Source organism: Topomyia yanbarensis, chromosome 2, assembly GCF_030247195.1.
Source record: "Topomyia yanbarensis strain Yona2022 chromosome 2, ASM3024719v1, whole genome shotgun sequence".
In the NCBI taxonomy this organism is placed as follows: domain Eukaryota; kingdom Metazoa; phylum Arthropoda; class Insecta; order Diptera; family Culicidae; genus Topomyia; species Topomyia yanbarensis.
Genome location: NC_080671.1, coordinates 266,941,589 through 266,968,541, shown reverse-complemented (window position 1 = coordinate 266,968,541; position 26,953 = coordinate 266,941,589). Strand labels below are relative to the sequence as shown.

Below are 26,953 nucleotides of genomic sequence, written 5' to 3'. Positions count from 1 at the left end.
TCTGTCCAAAAGAAAGCTGGGGCTGTGATGTGTGTGCTACTGACCACTCTTTCGTAGAGGTGGGAAAGGAGTAAAGCTGAAGAAAGCTCCAAGCGCGGAATCGTTTGGCATTGCTTCTTCTTTTTCAGGTTCTCGAGAGGGGCGACACGAGACTTCGATGCCAGTAGGTGTACAGCAACTGATCCGCTATTGGAGATACTTCTCACGTAGATGCAGGCCCCATATGCCTTCTCAGAGGCATCACAGAACCCATGGAGCTGTGTGTCGATGATATCGGATCTGATTTCAACCCAGCGAGGTACAGACAATCCCTCAAGGCCAGTCAAGTTTCGACGATATTCATGCCAGCGATCCTGCATGCCTTCGGCAAGTGATTCATCCCAACCACAGACAAGCTTCCACAATTCTTGAATGAACATCTTGGCCTGTACGATCACGGGCCCTACCAGTCCGAGTGGATCGAAAAGTCGAGAGACATCCGACAGAACGGTGCGTTTGGTGATGACCGCCGATGAGTTCCACTGCGGGGTGCTGAATTGGAATCGATCTGTATTGGGTTCCCACAGTAAACCTAGCGTTTTAACGGTGGATGTTGGGGAATCAAGCTGGAGAATAGTGCGATCATCTCTCAGATGTTCTGGTACCTCTAACAGAATCTCCCTGCAGTTGGAGTTCCACTTTCGTAACGAGAATCCCGCTGATTCCATTAGGCTGATCATCTCGTTGACAAACATTCTACCTTCCTCAGGTTCGTCTACTCCGGATAACATATCGTCTATATAAAAATCCTGCCGGACCACCTTCGCAGCAATAGGGTGTGTCTGTTGGCCATCTTCTGCTAATGTCTGCAAACATTTTGTCGCCAAATACGGCGCGGAAGCCGTGCCATACGTGACCGTAGTCAATTGGAAGATTTTGATGGGTTCTGCTGATGAATCTCGCCATAGAATCTTTTGCAGAGGCTGATCGGCAGGCTGAACTTGCACCATGCGGTACATTTTTGCGATGTCCGCGACTAGTGCGTAACGATGTAGACGGAATCTGAGTATAACATCCAACAAATCGTCTTGTACGACAGGACCGACCATTAGAGCATCGTTCAGAGAGTACCCTGAGCTAGTTCGACATGAAGCGTCAAACACTACGCGCAGCTTCGTAGTCGTGCTGTCAGGTTTCAAAACAGCGTGATGTGGCAGGTGGTAAACGGTGTCTGAAGTATCTTCGACGACTTCGCTCATATGACCAAGAGCTTGATACTCGTGTATAAATTCACTGTACTGCGCTTTCAACTCCGGGTTCGCTGCCAGACGTCGCTCTAAACTCATAAACCGCTTAACAGCTGTACCTTTAGAATCACCGAGCTGCTTGATGATCGATTGCCTTTTTGGAAGTGTGACTACGAATCTTCCCGTCTCATCTCTGAATGTAGTCTCGCTGAAGATTTTCTCGCACGCCGACTCTTCCGTGGAATTCGTGCTGGTTGTTCGACAAGTTTCTAACTCCCAAAACTTGGCTAATTGAATTTGAATCTCGGCTGTTGAACAAACGTTGGTCGTCGAAATTGCACCGCTAGATGATGAACTAGGAACGCGACCGGATACTATCCAGCCAAAAACAGTTTTCTGCAGAGTAGGCCCGTCTTCAGTTGCCTTGTATCTACCCTCTTCAAACAGGTCGACGTAATACTCCGCCCCGATAATCATGTCAATCGGACCGGATTCATAAAACCAGGGATCGGCAAGAGCTGCTGCTTCTGGTAGACACAACTGCGATGGATTGAAGCTTGCTGTCGGTAACGCCAATGTTAGCTTCGGCAAAACATGGAAACACATCTCCTCGGCATACGACGAAATCTCACTAGACCGTGCAGCAACTGCTACTCTGACGGATCTTGTTGACGCTACACTCGACGAACCAATGCCCTGAATGCACAAAAATGCTGGCGATTCACGGAACTTAAGCTTATTTGAAAAACTAGCCGTCATCAGGCAATGCTGCGAGCAAGAATCTAGCAAGGCTCGCGCAAGCAACGAATTGCCGTGACGGTCCTTAACGGTCACAAGCGCCGTCGAGAGAACAATATTGTGTGTAGGTGCGTTGGGGAGTGCTATGCATGTTTGGCTAGTGGAGGCTGTGTTGGTGTTGGACGGTGATGTGTTTGTGTTATGCGAGTTGGCGGTGTTCGTCTGTGCATTGGTCGGATGCGTGTGTATTTGTTGGTTCGGACTGTGTTGCTTGGTTTGTGGCTGTCGTGGCTGCTGGGGTACTGTCTGAGGTCTTGACTGCGGAAGTGAAACGGAGGATCCTGTCTGCGGTGTTTCAGTATGCAGCATCGAGTGGTGACGCTGATGACAGTGATGACAGGCTCCTCTCTCGCAGGTTCTTGCAACGTGTCCTGGACGCAGACAGTTGCGACAAAGCTTACTCCTCATAACAGCGCTGATGCGATCTGGAACAGACTGCTTCTGAAACTTCGCACACTGAAACGCTGAATGCCACGACTCGCCACAGAATGGACACTTTCCAGATGTCTTCACAAGCGTATGACAAACTGCTACCTTCTGGGAACGTGGATCGCTGTTCATCTTGGATGGGATGGAAATGGATTGCAGAACGGAGCACTGACTACGCAGAAATCCCATCAAATCTCGATAATTTGGGACATCCTTGGAATTATGATGAGACTCCCATTGTCGAAGTGTCGAGGAATCCAACCTCGTGCATACCATATAGGCAAGAATCGTGCTCCAGTTCTCTGTAGACTCACCAATTTTCTCTAACATCTGCAAGTTTTTCTCAAACTGGCCGATCAGTTGACTAAGCCCGTCGTAACTCTCCTTCTTCAGTGGCTCGATGAAAAAGAGAGCATCTAAGTACGCTTTCACAAGCAGCTTTTTATTCTCGTACCGTTCTTGCAACGCCTTCCAAGCCACATCATAGTTTGCAGCAGAAATCTCGACCGAGTTAATTTCCTGGAGCGCTTCACCAGAAAGTGACGCCCTCAGGTATGTGAATTTATCGATCTCGTTCAGCTGCGCGCTTTGGTCGATGAGACTACGAAAAGTGTCACGGAATGTTACCCACTCATGAATTCGTCCACCGAAACTTGGAAGTCGTATCTCTGGAAGTTTTACTCGGGAGATAGTCGTAGACGTCCGATGCGCCGATGAATCGGAGTCGTTGTGGCTGGTATGCAACGGGTCCTTGCACAACTGCAGCTCTAGTAGCTCAGCCTTCAGGGTACAAAAACGATCGTCGAAGTCGTGCATTGCCTGGTAGTTTGTCTCTTCGAGGTGGTGCAGTGCTTCCTCTTTCACTGCAGGTTCAGCACCAGCCTGCTTCTTTTCCTCTTCTTCTTCCTGCAAAAGCTCCAGTTTGGCACGCACCGTATAATATTCTGCACCCACTTGCTCTAGCACGTTCAATCGCACACTTAATTGTCGCGCATCCCGTTCATCGTCATAGTTCTGAATAAACTTGTCAATGAACGTTAAACTGTTCTGCAACTGTCGTTCACGCTTCAACAGTGCCTTCACTTCACCAACCATTTTCAAATTTTACACCTCTCACTCACTGCACTGTAGAAATCAGGAACTATCACGCACTAATCACCTTCACTAGCACTCCCGTTTCCGAAAACTCACCGATCGACTCGACGTTCCACGACCGCGACCTCGCGAGACAGAATACAGACTTATCAACCCAATTGACAGCAGCGAAGGATAATCGCACAGAGGAGCAAACGACAGCCAAAGATAACCAGCGAAATACCGAGACCAAATTTAATGGTGGACACGACTCATGCACTCGCCAAGAAAAACTCGCATGCATTTCATAACTTTATTTGCAACCGTCACAACTTTCGGTGGCCACATGCAACAAGCCACCATACACTGTACTTCCCTGGTATTTTTAGACCAGATCCCGTCCGGATCGTGGGTCTTCCTGCTGCAATCGTCGCCGTCCAATTGTCTTCGTCGCACTCCAGTAGCGATGGCGCCGCGAAACTGCTTCACGATGGCGTCCACTCCGTTGTCCGGCGTCGAAAATGGAGCACTTCACTATTGTTCACGGGCTTTTAATTGTTCATCACTTGCCCGGCATTTAGTGTCACTTTTCAAAGGGACAACGTCCCGCCAAGTATCCGAAAACCGTCACCGTGATCCGGTTCGAAGGACCAAATGTTCGCGCGCACTGTTGGTTCTTCGGATACTTGGACTTAACACAAAACTAAAAATTCACTGCGCGAACAGAAAACCGTTTCTGTGTAAAAACCATGTATTTTCGTGGACTGTATATTTGATACTAAGCTATATTTCTCTGACCTACATTTGATCAGCTGACCAGCGACCGGCGAACGATCGTGCCAAAAGGCCTATTGCTTCGTGTCTACCTGCATCAGATGGATGTGATAGACCGAAGAACGCTATGCGCTAGAATGGGACTGAGCATTCTTCGCTTTGTCGGAGTTTTAGGGTGGTTGTGAAAAATTAGGTTGCCTATAATTCTTTTCTCGCTTTAACAAGTAAAAAACGTTAACGTCAAGTCACCGTTCCGTCGAGATAAATTAAATGCTTTATCGTGTTCCCGTTCACACGTTCCTACGTCAAAATGCTCCGTGTCGTTGATGTTGTGTGTGAATGTCCCAACGTAGTTGTATATAACTAATTTTGACGTTCCATTGACGTGCTGTACCAGTAACGGAAGTCTGACGTATCGTGTAATTCATACTTTATTGGTATGCCATCGGTCTCTTCGATCTCTTCTCTTTCGTTGAGCAACGCATCGGCCGGCACCTTACGGTGGATTGTTGAGCTCGCTCATCACTCTCGCGCAACTTAATCAAGCTTTGTTTATGTATCACACTGGTGTCACAGCGCGTCGCTTTACTCTCCCGCAACAAAAAGTCATCAAAATAATGATGAGTTGCTGGTGGATTTAAGAACGTGCCTACTATGTAAGTGAGTGGTTAAAAAAAATACTTGAAACGAACCGAACGTCAGCAAACAGGCAGGACTTCAATTCTGGATGAATTAAAATTCGCTCACTCATCGAATACATTTGTTGACTTATTCAGAGGGTTCCTTGTAAGTAATTCCAATAATAAGTATGAAACGCTGTATATATCGTTCACGCAGAGCTGTAGGAATTAGATTTTTCTTTAAACTTCTTGTTCGGCTCGGAAGCCTTTTGGTGATTATAAGCCGGGAAATTACATGAAAATATAGCACAGTTTGAATACTGTGTCTGTGACATATGACTTCTATAATAATCATTGCTTCATAGGCAAGGACTCGACGTCGCTTTTGCGAATGATTTGAGATAGTATCGTCGCATTCGGAAAGCGATAGAAATTGTTAAATTTAAAATTAATTTTTTTAAAAGGCTAACGCGATGTTTATATAAACAAATTCATTATACCGCTATGGAGCGTAATTTCCGCACCCTTCGTAGCAGCAATCGCACAGCTGTTTATTATAGTAAATTAAGAGTAAAAACGAAATTAAAGTTTGTTTTGCTATTGTTAGGATTATATTGATTTGAAGACAGAGCTGCGCTAAATAAATTTAAGTGATGGATACGTTGTACATAAAAACGTATTGACTCAAAAATACGTCTGTTGAACTTTTTTTTTCATAACTAGTTCGTCGGGATAATGACGGATATCAATATTTTTGCAATTATCTTTGTTTTTGGAACGAGTTTGACGAGTGGGTTTTGAAATACCGTCATCGGTGATTACTTTACGCCAAAAATAGAACGTATTGTTCATTACACTCAAGAACTACGATCACGCGACTTCAAATTTGAAACTGTTCGATGTTTTACATATGGCACAAGTACCTCCAAAGTCATTGACAAGAACTTTTGGAAAATCAAGATTGAAAGTGAAATCTAAAGAGCTAAAATTGGCGTAAAGACACCTCCACAAGGGGGCTACCTTACGCCAAATTTTTTTCGCAGAATCATGTTAACTCCTTGATTTATTGTTATTGATTATGCTCGTTATTTATGTGTGAAAGCAAATGAATGTAGTGCTCGTAAAAATAAAAGGGTGTGTTCAAAAACTGCGTACCACGCATCCAATAACCTTGTTTTGGAGAGTCGATAAGTCCTACAATGAAAAAAGCAAGCCGAGAAAAAAGCTCTACATGATATACTTGATATTGATGCTATTGAGCCTTAAGAATTAGACCACCTTGTTTTAGTATTTTTCTAAAAGTAGTTTTAATTGTGTTACGGAGTGCAAAGGCTTTTCCAACAGAAACGTTTTAATGGTCAAGTCAGTTCATCCATCTTTTATCACATATCCATTTATAATTTGACTAATTTCGCGCCAACTCAAACAAATGTTTCTGTACATGAGAAATTTGTCACAAAAAGCCACTTTGCATACTTTGTTTTTCCAAAGATGATCTAGACAAGGTTTTGAGGGGGTTAAACTTTTTTAACCAATTTTTTTCAAATGGCTATTGTCTAAAAATGATAAATCCTTCAAAAAAATGTTGTAGGAGTTATTTTCGCAAAATTAGTCATTAGTTGGGCACTTTCAAGAAAAAGTGAAAGTTATTTGAAACAAACTTTTGCTTGTCCAAACTTATTTTTTTAGTGTATATTTATCGAAAACTAAACGAATGAAAGTCATAATCATTTCAGAATCCAATAAAACTCAGTTTGTCAAAAGATATTGTCCAATTTAGCAATTAAGGGTGTTTATACACGATTAAAAAGTTTTTTAAACTATATGGGCTTGGCTCGATCGGTAGTTACCGAAGAAGCTGGTTTCATTCCAGTAAAGCACATTCAGAATTTAATTTTTTGAAATTTCTGTCAGAATTTCGAATCAAATAAAGCAACCGATCGTGGCTCATTGCTTCATTTAAAACTGATTGTGGCTAGTTTTACTAGGATTTTATAGTATTTACAGGTATGTTCCGTTGGAATCATTTTAGATGTTTTGATGCATTTTTTCAAATTTACCCTTTGGTCGTTATAACACCTCGTACACTTTTTTTGAACTTTATAACCTTTAATGTCATGTGCGTCATGATATCCAAAGCCATTGTTTAATATTGTGGTTGTAGTTGAAAATTGGAAAATCCAACCAGACACAATCGTATTTTCTTTTGTTTTTAGCAATGGAACACACTACTCCCGACGTCATGAATTAGCATTGAAAAAAGAGAAAAAATTGACGCTGATAGGATTTTCCAGTTTTCAACTGTAACGATAATATTTAAACTGCACAAAAGATAGACAGATTAATGAATAGGGGAATCGGGGGCAAGTCCGACACCGTGGGTAAGCCCGACACCCCATAACTTTTTCCAGATATCAAATTTTAAATCATACAATAATAACAGGATATCATTAGTACGATTATTTTGAGTATTTCGAGACACATATATGCCATATAGATTCATCCAACGTCACAAAATAAACAAAATATGCGAAAGCAAAGTTGATGCGCACTTGGATGTTATTTTTAGTTGAAACATTTTAAGGTTTTAACAGCACAAAAGCATTGAAAATTACCAGTATTTTGCCGCACATTCTAATCTATTCTGCCGGATTGTTGATCAACAGAGTTCCGAAAAATCCTAACACGAACCGGATAGCTCACTACAAAAGGGTATGTTACTTCTAAGTGAATGAATCTTAGTAACAGGGGATATATTCTTCTTGCTGAACGGATCTTACTTCTTAGAATGGCTTCACAAGCGGTAATAAAGCTAGAAAAGATTAATGGGGAAAACCAAGTGTTGAACATTATTTATTCACACCACACATTCGTATACTTTTCCTCTTGCTACGCGATGATATTCTAGAAAGCATGCATTTGCATCACACATACTCATATACACATAATTACACTTTATCACACATACACAACACATTTTTAATGAAAAAATTGGACAAAAAGAATGCTAACAAGGGTGTCGCTCTTGCCACTTCGGGGTGTCGGTCTTACCCGCAGCGTTTTTAAAATGTTATTTTTCTCCTTTTGGCAACCAATAATTTTTAATGAATCCAATTTTTTGAAACACTGAAAAAATTATATCTTGTTAAGAACTATCTAAACAAGGATTATGCACAGAATATACAATTTTTGGAGCTTCGTGGTATTTTAGAAAAATGATTGCGCTTAGGGTGTCGGACTTACCCCCGGTTCCCCTACTGAAATAGTAAAAAGTACTTCAACATGATACAGAAGAAATAAAGTCAGTAACTTGTAGGTCACGCTAGCCGTTAAACGATAAGCTTGCGTATGTAAAAATTAAAAATCCTGCATCAAGAGCTATTGTACCTTTGCACGTCTACCCATATATTACCTCTACAAAAGATAGAGAACCGATTGAACGATTCAATGATTGGATATGATGATTGAATCAAGATTAGACTCATCGAGTGGCTCGCAAACCAAAACAATAATATTCCAATCTGATTCACTCACATCCAAACATCATTCTTAGAAAATATTGAGAGAATGAGAAGCTCTCCGACTTAGAACGAACGGGAGTCAATTGAGTGCCGCACAGCTGCTATCGCTAATGAGCTTTGCGACAAGCTCAGTGTATACTTCCTGGCGTTTACTTCGTGAGACAAACACAACGGTTGGTAGCATGAGATGTATCAGAAGATGAATACAGATGAATGAATTTCGAATGTATTTTTCCCATACCTGGCTGCAAGTAGGGTACGTGTACCCATAGTGGCCTTCATCCTACCGGAAAATTCTGGTGACAGAAGAAAATCACAACGTAGGGGTAAGCGACATCATAATTTTTGGTGCCCTGACCAGGATTTCTGTCCGGACCGCGTGCAGCGCCTTCCATTGAGCATCGCCATTTTGGAAGCCAGCACGAAAGGAGGTTCTACGAAGGAAGTTTCGGATTCTTCGCTTGCTGCATATTAATACTACAAGGCTCGATTTAACGGGCGTAAGGTAATTACCTGTCCAAATGGTTTTGCGGGTATCGCAGGTGCCCTCTAGATTTTCTTCGCATTTCTTTGCATGCTTCGATGGTTCCATTTGTTCCTGGTCGACAATTGCTGCTATTCGGCAAGGCTTGGTGGCATTGTCGCTGGCTTAAAGGCGCCATTTTGCCATCGGACAATTGGACCATTGTACTTCGTGGCGTCCCTAGCTGCGTTGATTGTTGTATACTGTTAGCTGGTTCCTGCTGTGGCATTCCGGATCGTGGCAAATCCTTCTGCGACAATTTTACGACAAAATTGCTAGCTGTGACAACTCGTGCCTAGTTTTTTGCTGTTTTTTGGAGCTGTGGCGTCCCTAGCCGTGACATTTGCTGTTTGCTGTACCGCGTCCCTAGCTGCGGCAACACGTGTCGTGGACTCTGCTGTTGCTGTGGCGTCCCTAGCCTTGGAAATCCCTGCTGTGGTACCGTGCACTTTTACCAACTGTTCCTGCCATACGCGCATTGAACTACCTTCTTGGGAGCTTTTCGGCGATTTTTACTGGCGTGGTCTGGCAATTCCGGAAGGTTTTATTGTAATCCAGTACGGTCGGTACTGCAACGAGTTCCTGTTGGCTGTATAGAAGACAAGGCACTTTTTGCCTTGGAACAGGAGAGCACCTTCCCAAGTTTCTTTACCACGTTTTGTGGGTCTACTTTTGGTCCTTTGGTCGTTCATCAGACATCGATGCGCTCCTGATCCATTTTCCGGCTTTACAAAATGGCGGAAGGGCAGTCACGAGGTCAGCTGCTTGCACGACGGGACACACTGCTTGCTGCTCTGGGTCGGGCAGAGGCATTTGCTGCCGGATACGACGCTCAACGGGACCATACGCAGGTGACATTGAGGCTCGAGTACCTGAATGGAGCGTGGAACAACCTGGAGACAGTACAGGCGCAGCTTGAGGACAACGAGACGACCGAGCACGCTGCCACTCGTGCATCCTTCGAACCTCGGCTCTTTGAAATAAAAGCCAGTCTCATTTCAAAATTGCCTCCTATTCCTAACAATCGGAACCCTGTTCCCCCACACGTGTCCTCCACTCTCTCTGGTATCAAGTTGCCGAGGATTTCTTTGCCCGAATTTAATGGAGATTACATGCAATGGCTTGCATTCCATGATACTTTCTTGGCGCTCATTCATTTAAATCCGGAGGTGCCGGATATTCAAAAATTGCACTATTTGCGGGCAGCTGTCAAGGGGGAAGCTGCTCAGTTGATCGAGTCGATTAGTATCAGTTCCGCTAACTACGTTTTGGCTTGGCAGACACTGGAGAACCGGTATTCGAATGACTACTTGCTAAAGAAGCGGCATATGCAGGCACTCTTCGAAGCATGCGTCGACGGTAGCGAATTCGGACTACGCTTGTCTCATCGAGTTTCTGCAGCGGAGAACACGAGTGCTAGAATCCATCTCTGTGAACCATCTTACAGTAGAATCAGCGTCAACTTCTGGTATTTCAGCTCATCCACCACAGAAGAATCATCTCCACTCTCAGTTCCGCGTTACTTCGTGTGCATCGACTGCAAGTTTGGGTGAAAAGTGCATCGCCTGCAATCAGTCGCATTCCGTGACGAAGTGTCAGAAATTCAACCGGATTTCACCGAGTGAACGTCAGCAGCTTGTGAATTCCAAACGCCTTTGTCACAACTGCTTGAAGGGTGATCATTTTGTCCGCAATTGTCCTTCAAATTTCAGCTGTCGGAAGTGCAATCGACGTCACCATACGCTTCTTCATTCCGGGCAGAGCGATGGTTCCCGAAAGGACGTTAGCGAAGGAGCTTCCTCTAGTCCTGGTGCAACCGCCTCTACTACGCCATCTAATGGGTCTTCTGTGGTCGAGTCATCTACGCAATCTACGGTGGCTGCTACTGAGAATGGTCCTGTGGTCGAAGTTAGTTCTGCTCTACAACATCCTCGCGAAGACGGCTTTCTTCTCACTGTCATTGTGAAGGTCATCGACACCTACGGTGTGGAACATCTAGCTCGTGCACTTCTGGACAGTTCATCTCAGCCGAATCTCATCACGGATCGCATGGCGCAAATTCTACGTTTGTGGCGACAACCCGTGAATGTTACGGTACAGGGAGCCGGCAAGCTATCTAAACCGGTACGTGAATCGGTGTTCGCACAGGTACATTCAAGGACGGGTGACTTTTCGTGTGGCGTCAATTTTTTGGTGATGGATAAAGTGACAGAAATCTTACGATTCTGGTCGACATCGTCTTCGGCTGGATTATCGTAGGTTTGGCTAGCACAAACCCCCACGAGCAGACTGATCCTACGCCCACCACTTGTGATGTAGTCACTGTTTCAATGCTTTCGCTAGAGGATTGCTTGGAGCGTTTTTGGAAAACCGAAGAGCTGACAACGAACGATAATTATTCGATAGAAGAACGGCGCTGCGAATCACTGTACCAATCTACCGTTTCTAGGGACTCCAAAGGCAGATATGTTGTACGATACCCCCGAAAACCTGATTTTGATGTGATGCTAGGCGAATCCAGAAGCAGTGCACAGCGACGATTCGGATATCTGGAAAGACGACTGGAACGAGACTCAAAATCGAAGGACGAATATCATCAGTTCATGCGAGAGTATCTCTCCCTCGGCCACATGCGTCTGGTCGAAGCGGACGACGAACACAACTCTCCAGCATACTATCTACCTCACCACCCCGTAATTAAGGAAGCAAGTACAACGACTAAGGTACGGGTCGTGTTTGACGGCTCTGCGAAGACTTCTTCCGGCTCAATGAAGCTCTTTGTGTAGGTCCCGTGGTGCAGGACGATCTGCCGAACATCACCTTGCGGTTTCGAACCTTTCCCGTTGCTCTCGTCGGAGATATTGCCAAAATGTACAGGCAGGTACAGGTCCACTCTGACGACACACCGTTACAACACATTCTGTGGCGATTCTCCCAACATGCTCCAGTACAGACTTACGAGCTACTGACCGTTACTTACGGCTTAGGTCCATCATCATTCTTAGCGACACGAACTCTCCAGCAACTAGCGGTGGATGAAGGTGATGCGTGCCCAAAAGGCGGTCCAGCATTGAAAAAGAGCTTCTACGTCGACAATTTTATCGGTGGAGCTGAAACTATTGAAGACGCTATCTGTATGCGAGCAGAGCTGAGCGAACTTCTGCAGAAGGGAGGATTCGAGCTCATAAAATGGACGTCGAACTGTCTCGAAGTCCTCCAAGGACTCTCTGACGATCAGATCGGCACGCAATCCGCGTTGCACTTTAATCCCCACTAAACCATCAAAGCACTTGGAATCAGCTGGGAGCCTGAAGCAGATTACCTCCGTTTTCATTCGCAGATTCGAACAAGCAATGAACCTCCAACGAAGCGGTCTATCCTCTCCGACATCGCCAAGTTATTTGACCCTCTTGGACTCATTGCCCCCGTCGTCGTACGTGCGAAAATCCTGATGCAGGAATTGTGGTTGTTGTCCTGCGGTTGGAATGATCCTGTTCCAGAACCGATCAAATCGAGATGAGAAATCTACCACCAAGAGCTGGTCAAAATATCTGAGCACCATGTCAACAGATATGCATTTCTTCCGAGTTCTGTTATACAGCTGCACACTTTTGCCGATGCTTTCCAGGCAGCATATGGAGCTTGTACGTACGCCCGATGTGAAGACGATCAAGGAAAGGTGAGGATTCAACTGCTAGCGTCGAAATCCCGAGTAGCCCCGCTGAATCGAATCACCATCGCCCGTTTGGAATTATGCGCAGCCGTTCTAGCCGCTCATCTACGCGCGCGAATCATAAAGGCCATCGACGTCAACGTTTTTGCATCGTACTTTTGGTCAGATTCCGCCGTCACAGTGGTTACGATCACCTCCGAACGTCTGACCGACCTTCGTCGCAAACAGAGTCTCGGAAATCCAGCAGTACACGAACGGATGTCAGTGGAAACGCGTTCCCGGAGCTGAAAATCCTGCCGACCTGGTCTCGCGCGGCATGTCAGTCGACGAATTTCTACAAAGCGACTTGTGGAGCTGTGCCCCAAGCTGGTTGTCACTGTCACCACAAGATTGGCCAATCTTCATTCCCCCAGGCGTGCCAGCAGAAGAGTTGGAGTTAAAAAAGGTTGCACTCACCCAAGCACCGTTCATCCCTGGTTTCTCCGTTGGTCTTCCTACAGCCGATTACTCCACGTCATCGGATATTGTATGCGATTTGTCACCAGCACCCGCTCAAAAGCACGAACCCAACCTTCGCTCCCCGCCATTTCCGTCGACCAATAACTTACCGTAGCAGAACTAGCCAATGCCAAAACGTTTCTGGTCCGACTCGCCCAGCAGGATGGATACGCCGCCGAAATAAAGCAACTGGAGAAGGAAAACACCGTGCCGAAGCAGTCCCACATTCGCCGAATGAGCCCATTTTTCGACCCAGAGAGAGTGTTGAGAGTGAGAGGTCGTTTATATCTTGCCCAGTTACCCCATCAAGCAAAGCACCCTGCGCTTATTCCGACCAACCACCCGTTCACTCGACTAATCGCTGAACATTTTCATGGCAAACTGCTGCACGGCGGCGGGCGCCTGCTGCTCACTACGATTCGCGAAGAATTCTGGCCACCCCGCGGCCGTAGACTAGTTCAAAGCGTCGTACGAAATTAATTCCGTTGTACTCGCCTCAATCCAATACTTGCCCAACAACAAATCGGTCAGCTACCAGCACAGCGTGTTATTCCAAGTCGCCCCTTCAGCATAACCGGTGTCGATTATTCTGGCCCACTATACCTTCGCCCGATACACAAACGTGCCGCACGTGCTAAAACTTACCTGTGCCTTTTTGTATGTTTTTCAACCAAAGCAGTGCATTTGGAATTAGTTAGTGATTTGTCCACTCAAGCATTCTTGTGTGCCCTGCAACGGTTTATCGCTCGCCGTGGGCGGCCCACGCACATCCACTCAGACAACGGGAAGAATTTCGAGGGGGCAAAAAATGAGCTGACTGAACTGTTTGCTAGATTTCAAAACCATGCTGAACAAACTGAAATAGCTTCTGTCTGTGCCGAGGGAGGGATCACCTGGCATTTGACACCACCCAAAACACCTCACTTTGGCGGCTTGTGGGAATGCCAAATAACATTTATACCGACAGCTCGGTTCGTCTCGTCTTACATTCGAGGCTATGTGTACAGTGCTAACACAAATCGAAGCGATCATGAATAGCCGACCATTGCTTCCACTTTCGGAGGACCCCAACGACCTAGCTGCATTGACACCAGCGCACTTTCTCGTCGGTTCATCACTACATGCCCTGCCCGACCCAGATTTAATGAATGTACCTGCCAACAGACTCGACCACTATCAACAGCTGCAAGTTCATGTGCAGCAATTTTGGTCGCACTGGAAGAAGGAGTACCTGCAAGAGCTGCTGAAAGATACCCGCGGTTGGAAACGCAACAACGAAATTGTTCCTGGGAAAATGGTCATCTTAGTACATCTCGTGGCATCATCACTCATCCGATCGCTAAAATTTGTCTACCACCTTACTCTACGGTGGCATCCGAAGCAGAAAAACATCCAGCAACGATCAGTGACGCACCAACAACCTAACGGAGTTCGGATAGTACATGTAATTTAAGCAAAAATCACTAAAAATGTTAAAATTAAGAGCAACTAATTTATTATACACTAGCTATAAGATTCATGTTGTTTGTTTACTTTTGTGTTGAACATATTCGTTCAAGGCGGCGAGTATGTTGGTTCACGCAAAGCATTTGGCTCCACTGCGTGAGAAGTTCCATTCTCCCTTTTTCCCTTCAGAAAAAGTTTTTAGTTACAAGCCAAAAATATTGATTGATTTATTGAACCCCAATTCTAATTATAAACAACAATTAGCTGAACCACCTCAACCCACTGAGGAACCAAAACCAAAGATCATCGTAACAAGCTCAAAGTCCCAAAGAGCTCAACGACTAAGGCGTGTGCAATTCTGTTGCCTTCCGCTAGCGGCAACGATGAAGATCCTATTCGAGAGAGTAACAGTCACAAGCGCAAATTTCCCTCATCGGGTCAAGATGAAGAAGTGTTTAGATAGTTTCCAGAACCAGTCATCAAATGCCGGAGAATTTCGGGATTATCTGGTGGTAATCGAAGAGAAGAAGCAGAAATTCAAACTCCAACGTTGAGTACGGTTAGGAGATCGAATCGTTTGAGGAAAGCTAATATTGAGCGAAATTTCGTTTATTAAAGAAAAAAAATGATTATTTCTTATCGAAAGTGAATTAATTCTTTTGAAATGTTTGTATTTAGGATGAAATATTGTTTAAAATTTTAAGATCAAATCAAATCCTTAAAAGGGTTGAGAAATGTTATGACCCGAAGAATGTGTACACTAGAGTGACAGGAAAAAAATGACCCCTATCGGCCCATGCCTGAGTCGATTCCTAATCCCACCAGGAGTACTTGCTCCAAATTTGAAGCAAATCGGACAAGTCTAGCTACCGGACCAACGTGCCTGAAGTTTGTATGGGATTCTTCGACAATTTACATGGAGAAAACCCACTAACTCGCCTTTTTGCCGCTAAGTGGCACTATATGCATCATATTATCACTGAAAGTGAAAATAAGAAAGATAATTTAATTGCCTACAAATTTGTTGAAGACTGCTAGTCAATCCGGCTTTGGTAAAAGAAGTTATTAAACTTTTAACGAAGTGATGTCTGAGTCAGTTTTGTATGGGGCCTAGCAGTGCATGATTGTGGATCGGTACTTGATTCGCACGAACAAAACATTTTGGTGACATAATGGTTAGGTTTAGGTCAATAGTATGTTCGGAAGATTTATAGTAAGTAATACGAATCATGTTTTGGTTAGATAGTTTTAGTTCCACATTTTACCGCATAGAGGGCGCCAACACTAACTTTTTAACGAAAAGAGATAGAGATTAGGTGTCTTCCACAAAGTTGTAGAGCAAGCATTTTTAAATAATTCTTCCGAACATCTCGATATTCTATCTCACTCCTATGAAAAGTTAGCGTTGGCGCCCTCTATGCGGTTACAGGCGGAACTAAAATTTTCTAACCAAAACATAACTCGTATTATGTACTACAATTCTTGTGAATATACTAATCAGCTAAATGTAACCATTATCTCACAAAAACGTATAGTTGGTGGTAATCGAGTACCGATCCACAACTATGCGCTGCTAGGCCCCATGCAAAACTGACTCAGACATCACTTCGTTAAAAGTTTATTAACTTCTTTTACCAAAGCCGGATTGACTAACAGTCTTCGACAAAGTTGTAGGCAATTAAATTATTTTTCTTATTTTCACTCACAGTGATAATACGATGCATATAGTGCCACCTAGCGGCGAAAATGCGAGTTAGTGGGTTTTCTTCATGTAAATTGTCGAAAAATCCCATACAAACTTCAGGCACGTTGGTCCGGTAGCTAAACTTGTCCGATTTGCTTAAAATTTGGAGCAAGTACTCCTGGTGGGACTAGGAATCGACTCAGGGGTGGGCCGATTGTGTTTTCAAAAATTCGTTATTTTTCTGGGCACTCTAGTGTACACCTTCAGTGTGCAGCAGTGCCTTAGCGTTAGCGCCTTCAGAAACGAATATCAATAAAACTAGCTGACTGTAAGTCAGCACTCTCTTTTCTAGTTTACCACTCAACAGCAACGCGTGTGTTTTTTCAGAACGCTAAAGAAAATGTTTATAGTTTTAACAAAAACAATCTCATATTCTATTCGTTGTCGCAAGTTTGCGTGAAAATTTTCGAAAGAAACTAAGTTTCACTACACATTACCACTGTAATAGTTCTTTGAACGAACATATGATTGAATTAAAATGCCGTGAATGAGTACATTGCTTAAATTTGGAAATATTTTTTTTCTCCTTATATAGACTTTCCAGCTTCAGTTTTATCTGCTCCAAATCGTGTAAGATGTGTGTGAATCCACTTATACTGCCCATGGTCGCATATTTGTCCCATTTTCTATGGGATTTCCTATCTTTATGGCTCAAGTTACCTCAAGGCTTAGTAGTGTGCGTAAGAAAAAATGTGTTCAGCTTTGCAACCAGATTATCCATTTAAACCTTTTCAAAACTCTAAAAATAGAATATGAGTCGATTTATTAGATCATCACGATTCCATTCTTGCAAAATACCTGCTGGAAAAACCATCGGCTTAGCTGAATGGTGCTTTTAAAAAAGTGGCTGTGGTTTTTTCATTGCGCAGTTGTGTAGCGTACCTCAGCACGGTGTGATAGTGCGACAAAAAATCACAGCCACTTTTTTAAAAGCACCATTTAGCGAAACCGATAGTTTTTCCAGCAGCCATTTTGTATGATTTGAATCGTTGATGAGTCGATTTATTAGATCATCACGATTCCATTCTTGCAAAATACCTGCTGGAAAAACCATCGGTTTAGCTGAATGGTGCTTTTGAAAAAGTGGCTGTGGTTTTTTCATTGCGCAGTTGTGTAGCGTACCCCAGCACGGTGTGGTAGTGCGACAAAAAATCACAGCCACTTTTTCAAAAGCACCATTTAGCGAAACCGATAGTTTTTCCAGCAGCTATTTTGTATGATTTGAATCGTTGTGATCTAATAAATCGGCTGATATTCTTCTTTTAAAGTTTTGAAAAGGTTTAAATGGATAATCCGGTGGCAAAGCTGAACACATTTTTTCCAACCCATACTACCCAGCGTTCAAATCTAACACATGCTCAAAAACGATTTAATCCACCTAGCAGTGAGATGAGACATTTCTTACACATTTAACTATTGGATTAGTTTGCAGAACTCACGAGAAGTAGGCACCCAACTAGAGGTGGGATGAAAACAGTTTCTAGTCTTGCACGAATAAAATCTCGAATAAACTGAATAAATTATAGAAATCAACAAAACGAACGAAATAAAAAAGTAAAGCAAAACATGAAATAATAGGTTTTTAAATTCATGAAACGAGTAGAAAAATTTATGTAAATCAAAATTATAATATACACGAATCAAATTACATTAGGTTATTAAATGAAAATTAAGATTATATTTAGAAATAGTTATAAGATTAATAGAATAAATTGACTCATACTAACAAATTGAATGAAATAAAACGAATAACAACATGAAATGCATAAAATTAAAGATATGAATAAAATGAATCAAATGAATCAAATGAATTAAATGAAATAAATGAATCAAATGAATCAAATGAATCAAATGAATCAAATGAATCAAATGAATCAAATGAATCAAATGAATCAAATGAATCAAATGAATCAAATGAATCAAATGAATCAATTGAATCAAATGAATCAAATGAATCAAATGAATCAAATGAATCAAATGAATCAAATGAATCAAATGAATCAAATCAATCAAATGAATCAAATGAATCAAATGAATCAAATGAATCAAATGAATCAAATGAATCAAATGAATCAAATGAATCAAATGAATCAAATGAATCGAATGAATCAAATGAATCAAATGAATCAAATGAATCAAATGAATCAAATGAATCAAATGAAGGCTGGATGTTGTTGGCTCGAATCAAAACTTGTCGAAAGTAAATAAAGTTCATTTCATATCGTCAACCTGGCGCCCAGGTAGTGAAATCAACGGGGTGCTGGAGCGTTGCCAAACAAATTTCATTTCCAGATTAAATTTTACTAAACTTCCCAGTTAAACTCAGCCGGAATGCTGGCTGGTTCTAATTCGTATTCCGGCTCCGGTGACACAACCGATTCAAGTTAGAATGTTTAAGGGGTACCATTTCGATGCGGCTTAGCCGCATAACCAAGGCCTAGGAACCGAAGCGGCACAAAACCGCTGAGGATCCGCCGGGCGAGGTGGTCACTAACCCGCCGTCGGAAGCAAGCGAACCTGTGATCCACTCGTTTGCCCGGCTTACTCAAACATAGGGGCTATCCCTAGTTTAAGTCCGACTGAGCGGTAGCGAAGTCGGACAGCACGCGCAAAAGCGATGTGGCGTAGCCACATTGGGTGCTGGACACAAAATAAAATTGGCAACGCTAGCAAAATGTAAACACAAATGAACACTCCGGATGAACCTATCGTCAATTGACATTTCGACGAGATTTGATTCGAGCCAATAATATGGGCCCTCAAATGAATCAAATGAATCAAATGAATCAAATGAATCAAATGAATCAAATGAATCAAATGAATCAAATGAATCAAATGAATCAAATGAATCAAATGAATCAAATGAATCAAATGAATCAAATGAATCAAATGAATCAAATGAATCAAATGAATCAAATGAATCAAATGAATCAAATGAATCAAATGAATCAAATGAATCAAAAGAATCAAATGAATCAAATGAATCAAATGAATCAAATGAATCAAATGAATCAAATGAATCAAATGAATCAAATGAATCAAATGAATCAAATGAATCAAATGAATCAAATGAATCAAATGAATCAAATGAATCAAATGAATCAAATGAATCAAATGAATCAAATGAATCAAATGAACCAAATGAATCAAATAATTCTAATGAATCGAATGAATTAAATGAATTAAATGAATCATATGAATCAAATGAATCAAATGAATCAAATGAATCAAATGATTCTAATGAATCGAATGAATCGAATGAATCAAATGAATTAAATGAATCAAATGAATCAAATAAATCAAATAAATCAAATAAATCAAATGAATCAAATGAATCAAATGAATCAAATGAATCAAATGAATCAAATGAATCAAATGAATCAAATGAATCAAATGAATCAAATGAATCAAATGAATCAAATGAATCAAATGAATCAAATGAATCAAATGAATCAAATGAATTAAATGAATCAAATGAATCAAATAAATCAAATGAATCAAATGAATCAAATGAATCAAATGAATCAAATGAATCAAATGAATCAAATGAATCAAATGAATCAAATGAATCAAATGAATCAAATGAATCAAATGAATCAAATGAATCAAATGAATCAAATGAATCAAATGAATTAAATGAATTAAATGAATCAAATGAATCAAATGAATCAAATGAATCAAATGAATCAAATGAATCAAATGAATCAAATGAATCAAATGAATCAAATGAATCAAATGAATCAAATGAATCAAATGAATCAAATGAATCAAATGAATCAAATGAATCAAATGACTCAAATGAATTAAATGAATCATTCGAATCAAATGAATCAAATGAATCACATAAATCACATTAATCATATGAATGACAAGAATCAAATGAATCAAATTAATGAAATGAATCAAATTGATTTAATTCATCCAGTGAATACAATAAATCAAATTAATGAAATGGATCAAATGATTAAAAAGAATGGATGAACAAAATGAATAAAGTAAAAAATAAATGAAATGCATAAATAAAACAAACGAATTAAATAAACAAAATCAGCTGAAGTGATAAAATGAATAAAAAGAAGAAAATAAGCAGAATTAAATGCATTGATTAAAATAAAAAAATTAACAATGATAAAAGGTTATAAATTAATATAAAGAAATAATTTGAATCAAATAAATTATTTTGGATGAAATGATTGAAACTCAAAAATAGTCAGATTATTAAAATGAAGAAACTGAACAAAATGAATAAAATGCATACAATGAAAACAATGAATAAAATAGGTTAAATGAATGATATGAGTAAAATGCACAAAAAGAATATACTGATCAGAGTGAATCCAAAGAATGAAACGAATAAAATAAGTAAAATGAACGCAGATGAACAAAACGAATAAAAAGATGCGGAATGAAACAATTAATTAAAATGAAATGGTCATATATATGAAGCTAAAAATATTTTTGAATTAAGAAAATGAATAAACTGAATTGTACGAATTTGAGAACCATTGCATCAAAGAAATTTGAAATGTTTTGAAAATATCATCTTCTGAGAAAAGGCTAATAAATATGCAATGGACTTTCTAGGGCTTCCATCTTTTTTTGGTTTTATTCTTTTTGTTTTCATGCTTCTTTACTTGACGGCGTCGTTTTCAGATTATCTGGTGTTTCTACTTTATTGTTGGACCTTAATTATTTATCAGGAACCTGGAACGTTCAATGTGCTTTGGAATTCGAAGTTTACTTTTTGGTCACATATTCCCGAAAAAAAGATTTATGTACAGAATAGAATTTACTGGTCCAGTATTTTAACGCGCAATTGAATATAGTAAAGTGAGACAAGGTCACATGTGCTTTCAAGCCCCTTGAACAGAGAACGACAGGGAGAATGCGATTCGTGAATGAGACAGGTAGATATTTTTATTTGCATTGAAGTAAATAGTGTGAAATGTCTAGGCTATGTCGATAGCATAAAAGAAATGGTTCAAGCTACTCAGTATATCCAGATATGGACGACGATAAGTTAGAAGACACATTGCAGTTGCATCCCCCATCGAGAGTGGGTGCTGTGGGAGACTTCTTTTTCTGGATCTGATTTGTGGATATTTTTGGTCTTTGATCCGTTTTTTTCATGAAAGCTCGTACCAATACAACGAATGTGCAGCTGATACAACTCATGGTTCATTCGCCTGCGCAACGTTCCGTCTTCCATCTGCAATACCTTCGTTCGAAAACTCCAAGCACGCGTTGGTCTTCCACGAGCATAGTCCAGGTCTCGTGTCCGTAGAGGACCACCGATCTAATCAGCGTCTTGTAGATAATCAACTTCGTGCGGCGGCGAATTTTGTTCGACCGGAGCGTTCTCCGGAGTCCAAAGTAGGCACGATTTCCCGCCAAGATCCGTCTCTAAATTTCTCTGCTGTTATCATTGTCGTCGGTTACCAGTGAGCCCAGATACATGAATTCGTCGACCATCTCGATTTCCGATTTCCGAACTCGGGTTGGAGGTTCACATTGTCGTCTCCAAAACCTCCTCCTCTCATGTATTTTGTCTTCGAAACGTTGATGGCAAGTCCAATCCTGCTGGCTTCAGCTTTCAGTCTTTAAGCAAATGTTTCATTCAAAATTCAATAGAGATACGAATAGTTTAAATATCGCACGTGGAATGTCTCTTTTGAAAATTTTAATCGTCAAACTTTCATGTTACCCAGTTAAGCCAAATATTTTTCGGATATAGCCATGAATTTCCTTAATACAGGATACAGGCTTTGAATACAATTGAATTAAAATGGAGTTGATGTAGCAGCAGACAAAAAATAGTTTTGTTTTCTCACACCTTCGCAACCACAATTAATAAATGTTTCAGATTGGCAGATTATCACACAACTTAGAAATGGATACAGAAATAGCTAGATAGATGCGATAGAAGAGAGACAGAGAGAAAGAAAGAGAGAGCGAGAGAGCGAGAGAGAGATGGGGGGCGTGTGAGGAATGGCAAATGATGGTTAATGCACTGACGTTATTTTTATAGGTATATTATTATGATATATCGATTTTTTCATTCTTGTCATAATTAATGTGAGTAGTAATTTTTGCGCCATAACCAGTATAACCTAAATCTTGGAAAAGAGCTAAATTTTCGCTAGATTTTTGGGCTTCAAACATACAGTTGCTTTCGGTGACGCCACGAGTATAATTATATGAGAAATCTTTCATCTCACTACTAGGTGAATTACTTGTTGATCTGTGTATTGATGTACCATCCAACATTTACCTCATGATTGAACGCAATGCCTAATTCAAGGGATAAATACTAGAACTCACTGTTTCTTTATCAACACATTATTTTGTCTTTGAAGTGAACTTATGTATTGATTTTTGAGAAATAGTTAATTTATTATAAAGGTAATTCACAAAATGTTCTCAACATCGAATTCCTTGAATCACGTAGATGTGTTTTCATACCCCGATATTCAAAATCGGTTTAGTTTTGCCCCTAAAACACCAGTAATGCAATACTCTGTATGAAACAATCTCATTTTTAATTAGTGAAAATTGGTAAGCGAGGACTAAAAATACAAAATGTTTAATATCTCCGCCGCTCGTGCACGGATTTAGACAAACTATAGCTGGTTAGAAAGGTATTTTAACAAGCTTTCTATTTATGTGCAGTTTGTTGGACAACATTGTTATGTTCAAAAGTTATTCGCAAAAAACCTTCTGTGTTTTGACAAAATCGCCCATATCTCAGAAAGTAAACAACATATCGAAAATCAAAAATTATAGTGTCAAAAGGCAATGTTAGGCCTTTCATTTAAACTAATTTCATTAAGATCGGTTCCATTGCCATTGCTGAGATAATTACATGACATTTTGTACATACATACATACACACATACACACACACATACAGACATTGTCTCAATTTGTCGAGCTGAGTCGATTGGTATATGAGACTCGGCCCTCCGGGCCTCGGAAAAAGTTTTCAAAGTTTGAGCGAATCCTATACATTTCTTTTGTAAGAAATGTAAAAAGGTAACTTGAACCTTATGGGACTGATTTGCGATCATAGGCAGTATACTGCCCATAATCGCCAGTCAGTCCTATGTTCTATAGGATTGCCTATCTACATTGGACTGACTTGCGATTATAGGCAGTAAAATATTCCTCATTGATAATCAGTTCTTGAATGATTACATCTCCATCGTTATCATGAATGAACGTACTCTAAATCTGATTTCAAACCAATTGTGGTAAAGCATGTCTGTTGTGGCGCGCCTAATTATGGATTTCCTAAGTTGGACTGTTATGCGTATCACGATAGCAGTCTCTTTTAGAAAGATTCTTTACCCATCGTGGGAAACTGACATACTTTCTGTTTTACATGTCTGTGGCGTCATATTCCCATTCCTCGACACTATTCACTGATTTCCCTTATCCTTACCCATCCTTTCCCACAGGAATATGATGAAAAAATAAGTATTATGAGGTAATGTGCAATGTATGTCTACGAACAACATGGGGAAAGTGCCATTTATGCCAATATTTTCTGATTTATGATACTCTTGTGGATGCGCGATCATAAGGGCAACAAGTTCTCCCAACAAACTATTCTTCTAAAGTTAACGGTTTAGACGCTATCAATTTTGAGCACGAAAAGGACGTTTTCAAACACTGTGCGATGGTGAGTTCGGCCTCTTTCACTTCTCGGAAGCGGCCTTTGACAAAAATTTTGAACGTGTACGGGCAGTTAAATAGTACTCATTCAATATTCTCACACGATTCCCAGCAATTATCGCTGAACAATTCAAGTCTACTTCTTGAACAAAATAAGCTGTCAGTCATTCTATTCTGAAAAGGACAAGGATTAACTTCGTTTTAAACCTACGATCTGGTGCTTTTTTGATTTTAGGCCTTCCACTGCTCTTTTAAACTCATTCACTATTTCGTCACACAATCCTAATTCTTGTTTCACCGATTCATCGCATGATACTGTGCTACTAAATGAGAACGTTCTATCGCAACGACTCGCGTTCAACCAAAGGAATATTCTAAATCAGTGATTCTCAACCTGGGGTCCGCGGACCCCTGGAGAGCCGCGAAGTCGTCGCTGGGGGTCCGCGAAGAAAAATATATTCAACTTAAAAACGAAATAAGTTTTCACACATTCATTGTAAAAGTAGATCTCTTTACAAACCACTAGAACTTAGGTTGGGTTTCACCGTTATCTTCAATAAACTATAGGTTCTGCTTTGTGTTTTTATTTGCGCTATCCAAAATAAATTCATTTCACAAACGAAAAGGTTTTGGCGATAAAATATTTTAAATTTATTACAACTTGTCATTTAATCAAGCCCCTTCAAAATTCAACGATTTGTTTTTGAAAATGTTTCACTCAACAGTGCTAGAGTTTTTTAAGTGACATCAATCAATCCTGCTAAAGAATCTTAGAAGTTTTCCCACAGACTTCTGCAGCCAAGTTCCTGGTCTTCAAGTGTTTCTGTATAGAATAATATACGCGAATCTACTTTAACGTTGGGCCCGAAAGTGTAACTGGCGGCATCGTTAAAAACAAAACTACTAAAACATGATTGTATGTTGCCATCCGCATTAGCATTTCTTCCCAACGCATTTCTTGCCCTTTCTGTCAAAGGCAAGTCAAGCTCAAAGTTGAAAATTCGAGGAAAACGTGGAACAAAACTATTTTGTGTCTAGTGGTAATCTTCACTAAACAAATTTTAACTATTTTTGGAAATTTCAATAACCAAAAAAAATTGTTTTGGGTAGCCTGTTACTAGCATTTCACTGTAGATGTGAATTGGTTTAGTGGAAAAATTCGGAAGCTTAGCTTTTTTGGTAAAATACGTTGCCCGTCTAAAGGCGGTGTTGGGCGCCTGAGCAAAAAAAAATAGTCTTTAGTGATTACTTATCGTACCGAAACTAGCATTATGTGAAATTTTAGCTGAAAAGAAGAAAAAAAGATTGGGTGAATGCTGTTGTTAGAATATGAATGTCCCTATCATTTAATAATATTTAGGAGAGTCTGGGGCTAGTTGGCGGAATCTTTTTTTTTTTCTCCTTTTGTATTAAACACTGTCTCTAGCTCTGAACTTCAAGTACTGTGTAATACATTCCCCAATGTGTTTATGTTGCATTACATTCTGTTGCGTACACGTTGTAAGCGATATTGAGTTTTCGAGCGTCTTAGAGTGAAGAGCCTATCAATGCGTATGAATTGCCACTAACATCTTTGCTATCTGCTTATGAACCATTATGATAACAAAAATGAACCAATGCTTTGAACAAAGATGGCTACGGCTTCACATGGTTATGGAGAAAATAGGCTTTAGTATTTTTGTTATTTAGGGCGACTTCAAAGCTATATTTTTCGATAGCGCGCGAAAAGAACTTTCCGTGGCTATATATATAATATAAGGAACCACAAACAAAATGTGTTTGTTTGTTTACTTCGGAATTTCACCTGAAGAATTTCGAAAACTCGCTTTTGAATACGAAGTGTGCGCCAAATTTAAACATTGCCGGAACATTGAGGATAAAAAATAATAACAAGTATCGACAACTCACGCAATCCATAATTCATCGTCAAAAGTGACCAGGAGGCATCATTGTGCGTAAAGTCGAAAGTTGGCGAGTCTGCTCTTTTATACAACGCATTCTCTTTTACAAGATCTTAAATTAAAAAGATAAAACATGATAAGTGAAACCATCGTCAGCAGACCCTGGACTCCGCCCAGGTGCCTAACCCCGCCTCTACGCGGCCTACTTATTTTAAGCCTATAATGAAAAATCCATTACTTAAAAGAATTATAAACATTATTTTCGTTTTTCTCATCACGAAGCCCATATACAAAAGTTTTTTAAACCCATAAAAAAATTGGGTTTTAGAGGGTTAAAATGAGTAAAAAATCCCCTTAATTGAAAATTTATCTCAAAAACTCCTCGTAGGGGTTAGGTACTTTTTATACAGAATGTGTATGCAATACTTAAAACCATCAACCTGTGAAAGGGCACTCACTACACATATATCTACACAAATTACGAAACGCGAAAATCTCAAGTCTTGGACGAAACTAAACCACTTGTTACAATATTGCCATAATTAAGAAACAGCTGAGATTCCGAATTGGCCCTTTTCCTCTATATTGTTTTCTTTTTTTTTTTGTTTCAAGTGCGTTGCTCATCAGGTTCATGGTAGTCGTGCCATGGACATAATAATAAAGATTTGAAGCTCACAAAGATTTTTGAAACTTGCGGTTCATTGTTTTTTCTCGGTCCCTTCAACATTTCTCATCCTCACCACACGTAAACGATAACGCTAGTGAGCATCATAGAAAACGAATGCTCGCGTCAAACCGTGCTTCTAGGCTGGTTTAGACCGGAGAGAGAGATAATAAGCTGTTATCAATTTCTCAGTGTAGATTTTATGCACCTACAGCTTCAGTTTTAAAGGACACACTAACCTTTCTTCCATGATTTCATTGAACGTTTTCGATTTTCGTCGGTTATGATCATGTTCTACGGATTCATATTTTTTCACTTTTACAACACGGTCAATAATATGTTCAACTCGCTTTCTTCTCGACGATTTCCAGTTGTCCAAATTCTAAAA

General features: G+C 40.5%; 1 protein-coding gene across 11 annotated transcripts in view; it reads right to left on the bottom strand.

Annotated features, from left to right (window-relative positions):
• The window catches only part of LOC131683134 (uncharacterized), a 1,279,861-nt gene that overhangs the window by 733,197 nt on the left and 519,711 nt on the right, over positions 1–26,953 (bottom strand). For 9 of the 11 annotated variants that reach the window (XM_058964944.1, XM_058964949.1, XM_058964954.1 and 6 more), the window contains one exon: positions 26,805–26,947. The exons of the other annotated variants lie outside the window; for them this stretch is intronic. In XM_058964944.1, coding sequence (XP_058820927.1) covers positions 26,805–26,947 — 143 coding nt within the window. The remainder of the gene's footprint in view (positions 1–26,804; positions 26,948–26,953) is intronic. 11 annotated transcript variants of the gene reach the window in all.